We start from the raw sequence: 13,611 nt of genomic DNA, 5'->3' as shown, positions 1-13,611 counted from the left end.
GTTACATGTATAAATATTTTTATTGAAATTAAAGCTCCTTTCTTTTTTGATCTGTGCAATGATAGATCACTGTAATAGAAGCAATTCACATCCTAAAACCTTAATTAAGTCACAGAGATGCCTGCGTGCTAAAACTTAATGAACTTATCACTTCCAGACATGCTTTTGCTTCGTCTTGTTCTGTCCCTTCTATTTACCAGCGCTCGTTGCATTACGTCTACCGTTTAACTGTGAACTCCTTAAATGACCGTGTCTTTTATTTCTGTCAGAAGGTATTTAGTACCCGGTGGCATACTTAATAATTAATCATAATGGGATTATTTTCAGAGATCTTACATACTATGTTGCCAGGCCCCAGGAAGCAAACCTCTGGGACCCTCAGGTCTGTTAGTGGGCATCAGGCCACGAGGCTGGAAGCCACAGTGGCTTGCAGACGTCCTTCTCCCCCGCAGTATGTCACGCATCTGAAGGCTGGGTGGGTGCAGTGCCCCGTACCCTGGCTTCCTCTTCATCACTGGGGCCATTTCCCACCCGTTTATCCCTAACTGAGCCTGGCTGCTTAAGCGTGATTAAAGCATGGTTAGTGTTTGTACATGTCTAGAAAGGTGGTCTTGATCTCCAGGCATCGAAGATGCTGAACCCCCTGCTCTCTGTTGCAGTTTATTCCAGCAGCTGATCATCATCATTCATAGCAAGTCTAATTTCTCGTCTCTGTTTCCATGACTTCAGCTTCCTACTGCTGGGTGTTGTTACGTCCTCCACGGGGTTAGCAAACACTTTGAGGGATGGCATTGTCTCCTTGTGACGGTGCTTCTACATGTAAGCCCGAAATGTCTCACTTCTGTTTGAGAAAGTAGCGACCTGTTCGAGGCTTTCACTGCCTCTCTCCCAGATCTGAAATTGTTTTCTTTTAATCTACATCCTCAGCTGTTTTTCAAGGACTTGGAGGGGGTTTGCTGGGTTTGTTTTGTGGTTGTGGTTTGGTTTTTTTTTTCCAAAATATGGGCAAAAGTATTTGTGTCAGGAGTTGATGAACAATGACAATTGACAATGTACACGGGAGAAATGGGTGAACAGGTGGAATAATATAGAAAGGAGTAGGAAACAAAAGAAAAAAAGGTAAAATATGACATGATAAGAAAACCACGAGTAGAGGCCAGCCCTGTAGCAGCACATGCTGAGTAGCGGTGCGTGTCGTGGGGATCATCTGCTCGGGCGGAGCGGCAGGTCCAGCAGCCGGACACCTGCAAACCTCAGATTTCCAAGGTCACCTAGTTCTGCCCGGGTGCGATTTCCGGCGGAAAGAAAGCTGGTATCAAGGGAAGCATGGAGGTACAATAGTCCTGCTTCAAGCCTCCTTACAAAACAGTATGTGTGCCAAGAAATAATTGAGCTTGCTGGCTTAATAGGTCTTTTGGCATTTTTATGGGTTTCCTTTTGCTATTGGCAAAGAAGAACAAAAATCCTCAGATGTTAGCCGGTGTCTTTGGGCTTGGGGGCAAGGCAAAGTGGAACTTAATGCTCTTGTCAGGTGAGACACATAGAGCCGAACCATTTACGCTGTAATTCAGAGTCACTCTGCAGCTGTGAGGGTTATTTTTTTCTTCTTTTGCTGTCCCATTGATTTTTAAAGTCAAAAGTATAGAGAATAATTTCTTACCTACTTTCTGTGCAGGGGTAGAGAGGTGCTGGACAGCTGTGTTTCCCTTGGAGGAAGATAACAAACGTGGGGAAAAATCACTAGAGTACTACTTCTGCATTAAAGCTTCCTACGGGGTGGTTTTCAGCAAGTGTGTTTAACTTTTGTATAGCAAGTGGTCTTACCTCCATGTGTGGGGAATTCAGTGGTACAAAATGTCAGTGCAATATTCTGCACCCGTTTGAGCAGAAGTTTGTAGGAAAGGCATTTGTCCACTTTGCAAAGCATGTGAAAGCAGAGGAGAACCTCTCAAATCCGCGCATTGCTAATCTGTATGCTTTGTAATTGTTCAGCAACACTGATACTGTTCCTAATTTCTTGGGAAAGATTGCAAGGTGGTGTTTAAATGAAGTTTCTTGTTAATAAAATCTTAATGATATTATTGTTAATTCAAGTTACTATTTAGGTCTTGCAAAAATAAATTTGAAGTGTAGATTTCAGAATGCATGAGCATAATCAGCCTAATCAGTTTGATGAGACATTAGCCTTTCTTATAATTATCTTAATCTTGTTAGTTTTCTCGGAGCCAGATTTTAAGCAAATGCCTGAGGCTTTTCAGAATTGTCAGTTGACTTTCAAAGCTTGGTAGTTTGCACTGCAAGCGCTAGTGATGAATGCTTTGCTTTGTTTGCTGCCTCCAATTGATTTTGACCATTCTTCCATCATTTCCAAGTTGTTCATCCAAGCAGAGACTTCTTTTCCTGGTAGCAATCCTTTCCTTGCCATAAATACATGGCTAGCTGTTTTGTCAACAAACAGGCTTATTTCTTCCTTAAAAAAAAAAAAAAAAAAAGAGGACTAGATTTGCATTTAAGCTATTGAGTCACGCACTTTCTCTCCATACTATCGCAATCAAGAGTTGCTGGGTCACCAAGCAGGTGGCTGCTTTTTATGATTGCTAATGAGAGACCTTTTCCATTCCCTCCCCTGTGATTAGCAGAATTCCCTAGAGCACTAAGTAGGCTTAAACACACAAGCTCAGAGCTGATGCAATTTTTCTTTCATCTGTTCCAAAGCAGACCTGCATATGGCTTTTTTAGGATCCAGGCCTGAAAAGTGAATTCTGGATAATCTCTAAAATGTTTTGTGTATGTATGTATTTATATGCATATGGCATGATGTATTCTGTCAATGTGGAGGAAAATATAAATAGCCAAATAGAGATGTGGAGAATCTTGCATTAAATATTATTTGAGACTTCCCAATACTTCTGCAATTTTCTTTCTAGTGCATATATGTGTGTGTGTGTGTGTTTATAAAGCATCTGCTTTGATGATTGAGACTTGTTTTGCTTTTACTTTACTTTTTCATTTATTGGAAATAATATTCATGTAAAAATGTTTCCTAATAGCACATTTATTCTTCCAAGCGTCATTTTGGTTTTAGGCTATTATTCCTTACGCAGCTGTCCTCAGTGAGGATGAGATCCAATCTTGTGCCTGTATGCAGTCAAAATATATTTAAATCTATGGGTCTGGCAGGTAGCCACAGCAGTGTAATAGTGGTTCCTGGAAGGTGCCATTCCACCTTTTTTTGTAGAACTTAAGACAGAGAATTTGTATCTCTCTATTTTCATTGATAATGGGTATTCTGTTTTTCTTTTGTCTTTTTTCCTGGGCCAAAAAAAGACAGGACAAAGAAAATCACCCTGCTTAAAGTTACAGGCTCAGCTACGACTTGAGACAGAAACTCCATGCTTTAGTGTCTCCCTGTAGCTACAGAGAGTCTGAACAAACAGCTCACACTGCTGAACCTGCTGTTAAATTGATACCCAGGTTAAATTTGGACCAGTTTTAAACTCGTGTGTAGTTTTGTACCTCCTGCGTGAACCTGTTTTGCCCAAAGAGTGTGATAAAGCAACGGCCGCAGCACCTAATGCAAACGGCAGCACCACCTGGGTTCCCTCAGCGTTGCTTCTGTCCACGGACTGGGGCAGAAGAAAGACGGGAGGGTGGCAGGTTTGGGCTAATTCTGTTTCACAGATAATTCACTGCAGTGTATTTTAAGTGTAGCAGGTTTTTTAAGCCCCCACAGTATTTATCCACCAAAGTGAAAAAACTGAAATAATATAATCCTAAGATCCCAGCAATGATGTAATGTACAGCGTAAGGGCATGGCAGAACCGTGTTGGAAATCTCACAATGACTACTAGCACTATAACAAAGTGTTACTCACTACTTCCACTGTAGTTCCCCTTTTGCCTGGATTTTGTCCTGAATTTGGCTTCAGCAGGAAGGGTCTATGAAGAAGGTTTCTAAAATGAAGCAGTGAAGTCTTCTGATTTTATTTATTTATTTATTTAAAGTATGCATGCCAGTGCTTCCAGAAAACATTTTCAAGAGAGGATAAAAATCAAGGCTTAATTTTTCATCCTTGAAACCTTATAATGATGTTCCTCCTAGTTCCCGCTGCTAAATATTTATCGCTTGTGTGTTTTTCCTGGTTCCCAACTGCACTGACAACAGGTTTGTAATCACCACGGCTCAGCTACACTGAAAGCAAAGAAAGGAAAAGTGAAAAGTTGAAGACAAAAGGCTACCAAAGTGATTCAGTGTATTAGTGCTCCCGCGCAGCAGCCGACGGTGCTGATCAATACCTGGTGCCGCTGCTCAGCTCACAGAGAGTCCCCTCGGCACTTAATAGCAAGTTTCTTGAATTCAGCGTGCAAGGAGAGAAGACAGGGAATTGCATTTTTGCAGCACATGGCCCCTGAAGGAGAGGAAGAGGAGAGAGGTGGAAGGAGGAATTTGATTTAAGCGCCGTGTGGCTAAGATACGGCTATTCCAAGAGACTTCCTTATGGGAGAGGAAGGGTTTCGCACCTGGGTTACAAGGGCATCGGCAACAAGTCTCCTAAAGGGAAACGAGCTTATAACATAATTGAAGGTAGTGAGTGTTTAAGGCAGTAATTCTTTATAAATTCATAAAGTAAAACTCCATCAGCATTACAGGGTTTTCTCTAGGTGCGGGTAAGTCAGCACCTTTTCCCCCTTACCTTACCTTGCAGCCTGTAGAGACCTTTACTGACCCTTTTGCTGCTTCTGATGGGTGCTGCCGCGGCAGCCTCCCACTGCCCCAGCACGCAGCAAATTCCGAATGAAACTTCTGTCCTCCTCACGGGTAAAAACCATTAAACTCCCTCTAACTGAGTTCTTTCTCTCTCGGCAGATCTTGAGAACTTCAAGACCAGAACGCGAAGCACGGTGTCCGTGCGCCAGGGCCAGGGCATGGTGCTGCTCTGTGGACCACCGCCGCATTCTGGAGGTAAAGCAGTTTCCTCCTCTTGCTCTCGGCACTCGACAGCCATTTGCAGGGTTTTCATTCTCGGGGTATGCTTCAGGAAGCTTAAAATGGCACATCTTAAAGGAGAAGGCTGTGGTGGTGCCAGCCTGACTGAATGGGTCGCGCTGGGTGGTCCTGTTGTCGGAAGGCACCGGGAGAGCTCCAGTTGGGTGTAAGTGCAGAGAAAGAGCCTAGTTTTACTGCATATGAGTATGCACTTAGGAGATGAACTCATGCAGACCAAAGCAATACATGCATATATAGAAGACATGACCAATATCCTGTGCAACTTTGAGAAGCCTTTCTGTATGTGGCCTGGGTGTGTCTTCTGCAAAGAGCTTGAAGATTGCTGACAGAGCCGCTTTTGTGCGTCATCTTTTCATTATTATTTTTTTCACTCGTCACTATTTTTGTCTCCTGGGTACTCTGGATCTGTTAACAATTGTCCAAGTTTCATATGGTGATTTATTTCTGGAATGGTAATACATACTCTTCCTACTGTTTTTATGGGAGGGAGAGGCAAGGGAGAGTGTTGTAGGAGAGGAGGAAATAACGTGCCAGCAAGTTATCTAGGGATGCTGAAGACGCCACTGTATTCTCTGCTGGTGTTCATAACTACACCTAGTTTTCTGGAGACCATAATCTGAAGGTCCAGACAGAACGATGGAGGAACTCTACATCCAAAAGTCCCCGAAGGTTTGCTACTGTGTGCACTATTGTTTTTGTCTGGTGATACATTTAAGTCCATTATTATTACAGAGACAGGTACTAACTGTAACTTGGTGTTCATCGACTGTCCAGAAGTACAGACTGTGCAGAAAAGGACATAACCTGTCTTGGCAGTCACTGGTATCTCTAACACCTCAGGAAGAGGCAGGTTTCTGACTTCCATGGAGAAATGGAAAAGCTGTAGTAGCAGACAGGGGAAAAAAACCAGCTTGTGGTGTTAGAGTGGTCTTATTTACATGTACTCTGTAGAGTGTAGTATAGTTGCATTATAAAATGATTGATTCCCGCTTAGAATCCGAGTAATTTGTCGTTTTTGCACCTGTCCCGTGTTATACTCGCTGTTTAGAGCAGGGGCAACGGTGTACGTGTCCCCATATGGTTATGGAAACCGGCACCAGTTATTGGATCTGGCCCACGCCGTGCCTGGCCACGGCAGGGCTGTGCAGATACCTTTGCGTTGCGTTGCCCCTGCTCCTTGGTCGCTGGCCCAGACGGCACCTCGGGTCTCGCGCGGTGCCTGAGCAGATGAGATCTGGGGAGTATGCTGCAGACACCCGACCGGCTCCTCAAGCATCGCCTGGCGTTCCGCAAGGGGTGTAGGTTTCAGATCTGGCCAAGCTGGGCTGGTTCAGCCCTGAATCCTTCAGGCATTTGTGTCACGCTCTTCTGTACTCCCTGGGCGCTTTCCGTAGCCACGTTTCTGACCTACGTTATCCTGGGGACTAGAGAGTCAATGGCACAGTGCACCCACCCGGGGGAGGGAGGGAAAGGAGGTCAGCGCTCTCATCGACATGGAGGATATTTAAAAACCTTCCACTCTAGTTTGTCTTAATATTTTAAGTACAGCCAGTGGGCTGTATAAGTATATTGAAAATCTGGAGAACACCAAATACTCACGTAGCTTCTGAATTTTAACACCAAGGAGTTTGCTGTTCTCTGGATTCTCAATATATTTCTTTCTGTAACAAAGCAGTTAACAAGGAGATGAAAGGGAAGACTACGGTATCTGCTGCCTGGTCTGCCCTGCAATGATCTCTTCTGGCAGCATGTGTTACCTGCCAAAGGCCCTTCTCTGAGAAGAAGCAGCATCACCGACTCCGGTGTTTGTGTGAGAAGGTTTATGAGCAGTTTGTATTAACGGCACTAGGAAAGCCAGCGTTTTCTCAGCGGCAAAGGCAAAATTTGTTAGAGGGGAAAAAGCAGATTCAAAGCAGAGTTTACAAATAGCCAACTGTAATAAATAATGTAGTAAGTACTTTGGTGCACTGTGCTTCAGAGAGGATGGTATAAATGTTTAGAAAATACAAAACAATTCTTTCAATTTGGCACAAATTGGTTTTAGATGTGCCAGCCCTACGTTTGTTGGCTGACTTCCTGAACACGTGTCGCACTGTTACGTTTATATCAAAAGAAGTGTTAGAAAGGGAGTCAGTCAGTCATCTCTTCGTGCCGAACGCCGTTTCAGGCATGGCCTGCGTGTGTCCGACAAGCGCCGCGTGTCGTGCCGCGCACCGCCGCTATCAACACCGGCTCTTTCATCAGAGGGTCGTTCAGTGCGCTGCAAACAAGCGGCCATCTTCTATAGATCTATGTCCCTTTTAAAGAAATTTGCAATCCTGCTTTGAAATCTGTCTGTCCTCATCAGCGGGACGAAAATTGCCTGGCGAGCCGTTTGCTGTTAGGCTGCTTTTATCGCTCAGGTTGGAGGAGACAAGTGCTTCTTCCACTTGCGTCTGACCAGCTGGAGGGCGGACCAACGGGAAACCTTGCTTTTACGTGCTCTGTGGAAGGAGCTATATGGCAAACGTACCTACCCACTTAATTTATTCAGCTAGGGCCTCTCTCGCCTTTTGACTTCAAATACCATTTTTCCTTTTAGTTCAGAGATCGTCCTGAAAGTTTCGGCATCTCAGATTTCTGATGTTCATTACTTGAAGGTGGTTCTTGCACTTGTGATATCAAGTCCACAAAATTACTTGTTATCACAGCATCTAACTTCTATGAGAGTGGCTCCTCTAGTGTTAACTATACGCCAAAATTACCTGCCTTCTGGTGTGTGTGGATGGAGCTTGCCACCTCAGCCCCTTCAGGTGGGTCTCATGGCCATATCTGATGAGGAAGCCGCCAGAGCTGGGTATTAAAAACCACTGAAAACGGGTTATGGATCATTTGCAGTCTGCAGTGCTATGGGCGAAGCATCAGGTTTAGCTTTTTAGAAAAGAGGAGGGGAGATTCGGGGCAGAAATGCTCCATGATCGTGAAACCCCATTCATCTGAGCGCCTTGAACGTGAGGCTGACGAGCGGTGCTCACCCTCGTCCTATCCCGAAGGAACTGTGCTGCACCAAGGTGGAGAGCATCAAGGGGCCGAGTTCAGGAAGCTCCGAAGAGCTGAGGCGCGAGTTTTTATGCCCTTTCCCAGTCAGAAGAACTAGCCCCACCGCCCAGCCCGCTGCGGCTGGCGGCCGTGCGGAGCTGCCTCCCCTTTCCCCGGGAGAGCAGGCTGCCGGCTCCTCGCGGCGCACGGGGACGGCACAGGCAGCGCGGAGACGAGGCGGGAGTCGTGCGCGTTTGTCTCCGTCTCCTTAGCAAAGCCTCGCCCTGCGGTTGCTGAGAGGTTTCTCTTTTGCCCTAAGAAATCTTGGCAGCATGAACACCTTGTGTGGAGACGTGGCGGCTGGTGGCGGTTGTGTAACCAGTGAGAAGGAAATTGTATTATATTTTTTCAGGAGATTCGGGAGAAAGTTTTGGTCTGGGTGTATGTACTGGTGATACAAAAACATTCCAGGAAGGTGCTGATACTATTACCAGTTTGTGTTCCGTATGCGGGAAAGAGCCTGCTACCGTGACCGGGAGGTGAGCGTGTTTCTGCTGCCCAGAAAGGCAGAAAACCGAAGGGTGATTATTTCCCTCAGTCATTTGGATGGGACATGACTTCCTAGATGACCACGATCCATGACCTGCTCTATTCCAGGTAGAAAATTATCGTAATTGTAACCAGATTCACAGTTAGTCTAAACTGATACTATTACAATTTTGAAACTAAGCTGGGCTGGAGTTACGTGGGTGGTTGTTTCTGGTTTGCATAGAAAGTATTTAATGGAAAGTCAAAATAGGTCCAATTAATTCAGACTGAGACCCTTATTCTGGAGGAATTAATCTTCTCCATGCAAATATTTTCTTCCACTGTTCCTTCCTCCTTTTCCTTCCTCCCAAGGTTGGAAGTAAGGATGTGTTTTAAAAGTCACACCTGCAAAGTGAATGCTTTTCGGCCACAGCTGCGTGTCTCCCAGTGTCATCGAAGCTGTTTGGTCTCTAGCAGTCACGGCACAATTACCTCAGCGCTCTCCTGGTCCAGCTCTGGGCAGATGGAAGTTCCGGAGAGAACGTCGGGTATCGCTGGGAAGTAGCTGCGTGTCAGAAAGCCGCCGTGGTTCGTGGGCAGCTGCCATCCCCGGGGTCCAAGGCAGCGTTTGCAAAGCAAAGCTCTGCCCATCGGTTCCTTCCAGTACCCCGATACCCCACCGCTGGGGTCTAACATTGCAAGTATTTAACATTGTAGTGCAACAGTAAAAAACGTTCGGGTTAGAAGTTGAAACATAATAGATCTCTGAAAGTGCGAGTGGCATTAAGATAGAGAAAATGCAATCACTTATTTGGAATTTGATTAGGACAGCAAACCTAACTTTATCATCCTTGCAAAAAGTGCCTGGGGACATTAATGACCAACATTGAAGCATAGGACTGTTGGGGGAGGAATCTACTTTTTTTTTTTTCCCCACTTTATTTTCTATTCTGCATTGAAAAGAACACCTTAGAAAAATTTAGAAGTGAAACTCTTCAATCTGAGAGTAGCTGTTGCTCTGAAGAGGTGAGGCATGAGGTTTTATACCCTTTTCCAATTAGAAAAATGGTAAATTGGAAGGGAATTATTTCCTACCCACTGTTGTATCATCGGTCCGCTTGGTCTTAAAACTTGTGGGTTTTACTAAAAAATGTCTATCTGCATCCAGACCTTTATCGTTTTGACTGTAGCTCACTCTAATACTTTGCTACTTGGAAACATCCATATTTAAAGAGCTGGCATCTAAAAGTGAAATTGTGTTGGCCTACATACATCAGTTGTTGAGGGTTCCTTTTTTTGTTCTTCTTAATGATGCCAATTAATGAGCTTCCTACTATTGAAATGTTGCAAGAAACTCATCCTGAAAATGAGTCCAAATAATTAATAAGTATTTTCAGCATCACAAAACACGCTGCGTACAGCTTGCACAAAACAATTTGGGTATCGCCGTGTATTGTCCCAATTTTTAGTGTAATAAGAGTTGGAGATTCAGCATATGGATCTAAGCTTCCTCCCGCTCCCAGTTCCCCAAGATGAATATGGAATGTGTGTTTCTTGCAGCACGGTTTCAGCAGGGAGTCCCTGTTTTGTCAGGTCAGTGCGTCCTGGTGGTATTTTGTTAAGCAGCATAATGATGCGATTGCCTCCTATGATGAAGTGCTTGCTGAGTGCTGGAAATTTGGAAAACAAATGTTCATCTGGAGCTCAGGAAGTTGTGGGACTGAAAACCAGAATAAATGCAAATTAAACATTTGCTTCTGTCATATTTTCTGCTCTTGGAGCAGTGGATGCCTGAGCCCCTGAAGCCAGTCCTGCTGTATTTATGGTGCCTTGTCTGTTAGAAGTTTTCAGTTCCTTTTCATTTTTTTTTTCTTTTCCCCTCCCTGTTTGTCCACTTACATGCACTAACTCAGTGTAAGAAGTAGTAGAAACCTACCCGTGTTGTTAGCATTTTCCTGACATAATTACCCTGTGCATGAACAGGTTTCCATCACTGCCACTGCTTTTTTAATCAAAAGCCTAACCATGGACGTGTGTCAACCATTCTACCTGTGAAGCTCTACGGCAAAAATAGTGTAAGAGTAAACATTGCTACGGGAACGTGGCGTTCGGGGCCCGCGTAACAGCACGATGAGCAGCTGTAGGTATTTAAGTGATCGCACTGTGGAGAAGAGGGGACAGTTGCAAATCATAAAAGTGTGTGTGTAGCTAAAACGTGGCTTTGGTTCTGTTGCAACAAACACGGGAGGGTCCCCATCGCAGCCGCTGGCCGCTACCGCAGCGTTAGCTGGGCAGTCCCCAGTCACTGAATCACAATAAAGGGTTTGGAAATGGGGGGAACATCCAAAAGTTTGCAGGACTTCTTTTGATGTGACTAGTTAAGGCATCTCGGCATGTCTTAGGACGAGCTCTATAATTTGGATGCCATAAAACAAGGCTATATTGCTTCACATTTTCAAAGCCCTGCTGGATCAATACCGTCTGCTGTCGCTCCTCAGAAGAGCTGGAGGAGTAATCGATTGGGGGGGCTGCTAGCCGAAATGAAAAAAAAACCAAAAACAAAACAACCTTTGGTTTGTCCAAAGTGTTTCATTCGTTGTATTTTTAAGCCTTTTTATTACATTTAGATATTTTTAGAAACCACGAAGCATTTCAAAATGTAAAATAGAGTGTTCAGTTGAAGGTGTCGGTGAAAATGTTTTCCTTTTTGAGAGAAGCTTTGCAGGGGGAAACACTTAGCTTTACTTGTTTGCTTTTTTCCAGTGTTGTTAATCAAATTTCACATGATAGGTTTATTTGTTAAGATAAACTTAACTGAAACAAACAAACAAAAAGCCCTAAAACCCAAAGCAAACACTTGCTTGTGTTTCTCAGGGCTCTGAATGTAAGTTGCGTTCCATAGAGGATACGCCTGGGAAGTATTTGGAGGTCGCTGTCCTTTTAACTTTATCTCCAAATTTTAAAACCAAAATATTCTTTTGTGCCAAATAGTTCTTTTCATTTCAGTTTGTGGGAACTGAGTCATTTAGCTGCCATTTTTACTAGATTTATTTGATAGTCAGGGCAGGGTTAGTTAATATTTTAACAACTACAGTTTTCAAATACCTTCTAACATCCCTGGCATTTCACTGTGAGCCTAGAGATTAAAAAAATACAATCCTAGAAAGGAATGCACGTTCCACTTGACGGGCTGGTAGCACACCCGTAAGCGTGCAGAACAAACAAGTCTGGAAGTCCTTCTCCCTCCCTGCTTTGGGAAGATAAATGAACTTGTCTTAGGATTTCCTTCACTTCCCCCACCCCAGCCCTGATTTTCTCTCCGATCTATATACATCATGTTCTCATGACATTTGCCTTCCTGCCCTTGTGGGAAAACCCTATAGAGTTAGACTGAGATTTCCAAGTGCTGTGAGAAATGGTGAAGGTACACAGAGAACTGGTGAAAATGATCTCTCAATTACTTGATTATTTAAATTTTATATTCCCTTGGCATTCCCTAGAGGTATGTCTTATTCTGAGATCTCTGGCCGTAACCCATACCACCACTCATCACATCTATAGCATATTTATTCTCACTCCTAATTTATCTCACTAATCTGTGCAAGATAAAAGCCAGCTGGCAGCTTTTTTAGGTTGCAAAGTGCTTAGATATGCAGATGAAAGCCTGCTGACGTTTCTACAGGACGCGTCTCCTCCTGCCCACTTGCTTAGGGCCACTAACGACATTCCTGCTGACCCAGGAACTGAACCTTCCCAACACAATTTCTAGTCCTGAACCTCAATTCCCCGGACACCTTGTCCCTCTGCTCCTTGCTGCAGAGTCAGACGACCTTCCTGAGCATCTGGGAACTCTGAGCATCTCTTTGCCTGAGCAAAGGCAAGAGTTAAAGGAAAATGTTTTCTGTTTCTCTGCAAGTGCCCATGTTCTCGATGCGCTTGTAAAAGTCCATCTTCCCAAAGAGGAGGAGATTCATTAAAGCTCAGTTGTTCAAATAAGTCCTTCCCATCTGATGCCATTACTCCTGTTGGAAATACAGCCGTGGAGTCTGTGTCTGTGAGCTGAAATGTTGACAGAGAATTATTCTCACATCTCTTCACATAATGGATGTGTTCAAGTTTTCTCATTCTCTCCTGCCTTTTTTTCCCAGTAGCTAGGAGAACTTTTACTTCTGTTGCACAGCTTAATCAAGTAGAACTAACTAAATTTTAGCATTTGACAGAAGAGATGGCAATTCTGATTTCATCTCAATCTCGGCCTTTCATGCTGTACAGCAGGTAGTGAAGTGTAGACACCAGGCATGTTTTCAGAAAGCACTTTACTGATTACAGTGGTGCTAAGACCACTTCTGAGCTCTGCAGAAAAATGATTAGTACGTGCTTACTCGTCTGGTCAGTTTTCCCTCTCCTTTTATTATTATTTTTTTTGTTTAAAGCGATGATGGGCTGGAAACAGTGAAAATGTTTTGGCTGTAAGTGTGGCTGATGGCTTCTATTAGGTGATGAATGGTTTGGGGGGCTTGTCTCGTAAATAATCTATCGCACAAATCGCATCTCGTATTCTCTCGTGCTTGTACAGGCCCTGCTACGTAGTACCAGGAGGAAGGGGAGGAAAACTCGTCAGAGCAGTGCAGAAGGAAAAAGGCAGTCACCCAGCGTTTTCATACCATCAGAGGATCAACGTATGGGGCTTTCCCCCCCCGAGCAGCGCTGCTCGGCAGCGAGTGCTTTGGAACAGAGTTTTCTTCGGTCGCTGTCAAGTATTTGTGCCCTTTTACTCCCTGTCCTATAGTGCCGACCTTGCGGTTGTTCCTCTCTCTTCTTTGAAAGCTGTCACACTGCCTTTTCGTTTCTCACTTCCGAAGAGTTAATACGTTATTAGTAAATGGTTAGAGCCATTGTTGTAACAGTGGGAGCAAACATTTGTGATACCCTCCTTTGGTGCCCTTACAGTCCACATTAAGCGAAGTTTATGTTAAAACTTTGGAAAACAGTCAGCCTTGAAAGAAGTAATGGAAAGGGAAGAAATCACTCTAGAAATAGCACGTAGCCAGAGGCCAA

At 44.2% G+C, this 13,611-nt stretch overlaps 1 protein-coding gene across 1 annotated transcript in view; it reads left to right on the top strand.

Moving 5' to 3' along the window:
• The window catches only part of LOC309408786 (contactin-4), a gene marked incomplete at its 5' end in the record, with an annotated part of 167,408 nt that overhangs the window by 56,141 nt on the left and 97,656 nt on the right, over positions 1-13,611 (top strand). Inside the window, one exon of the mRNA XM_082004733.1 lies at positions 4,867-4,962. Coding sequence (XP_081860859.1) covers positions 4,867-4,962 — 96 coding nt within the window. The remainder of the gene's footprint in view (positions 1-4,866; positions 4,963-13,611) is intronic.

This window comes from Phaethon aethereus (genome assembly GCF_964289735.1).
Source record: "Phaethon aethereus genome assembly, chromosome: 11".
Lineage (NCBI taxonomy): Eukaryota > Metazoa > Chordata > Aves > Phaethontiformes > Phaethontidae > Phaethon > Phaethon aethereus.
The sequence above is the reverse complement of the archived record's forward strand: the minus strand, read 5'-3'. Positions and strand labels throughout refer to the sequence as shown.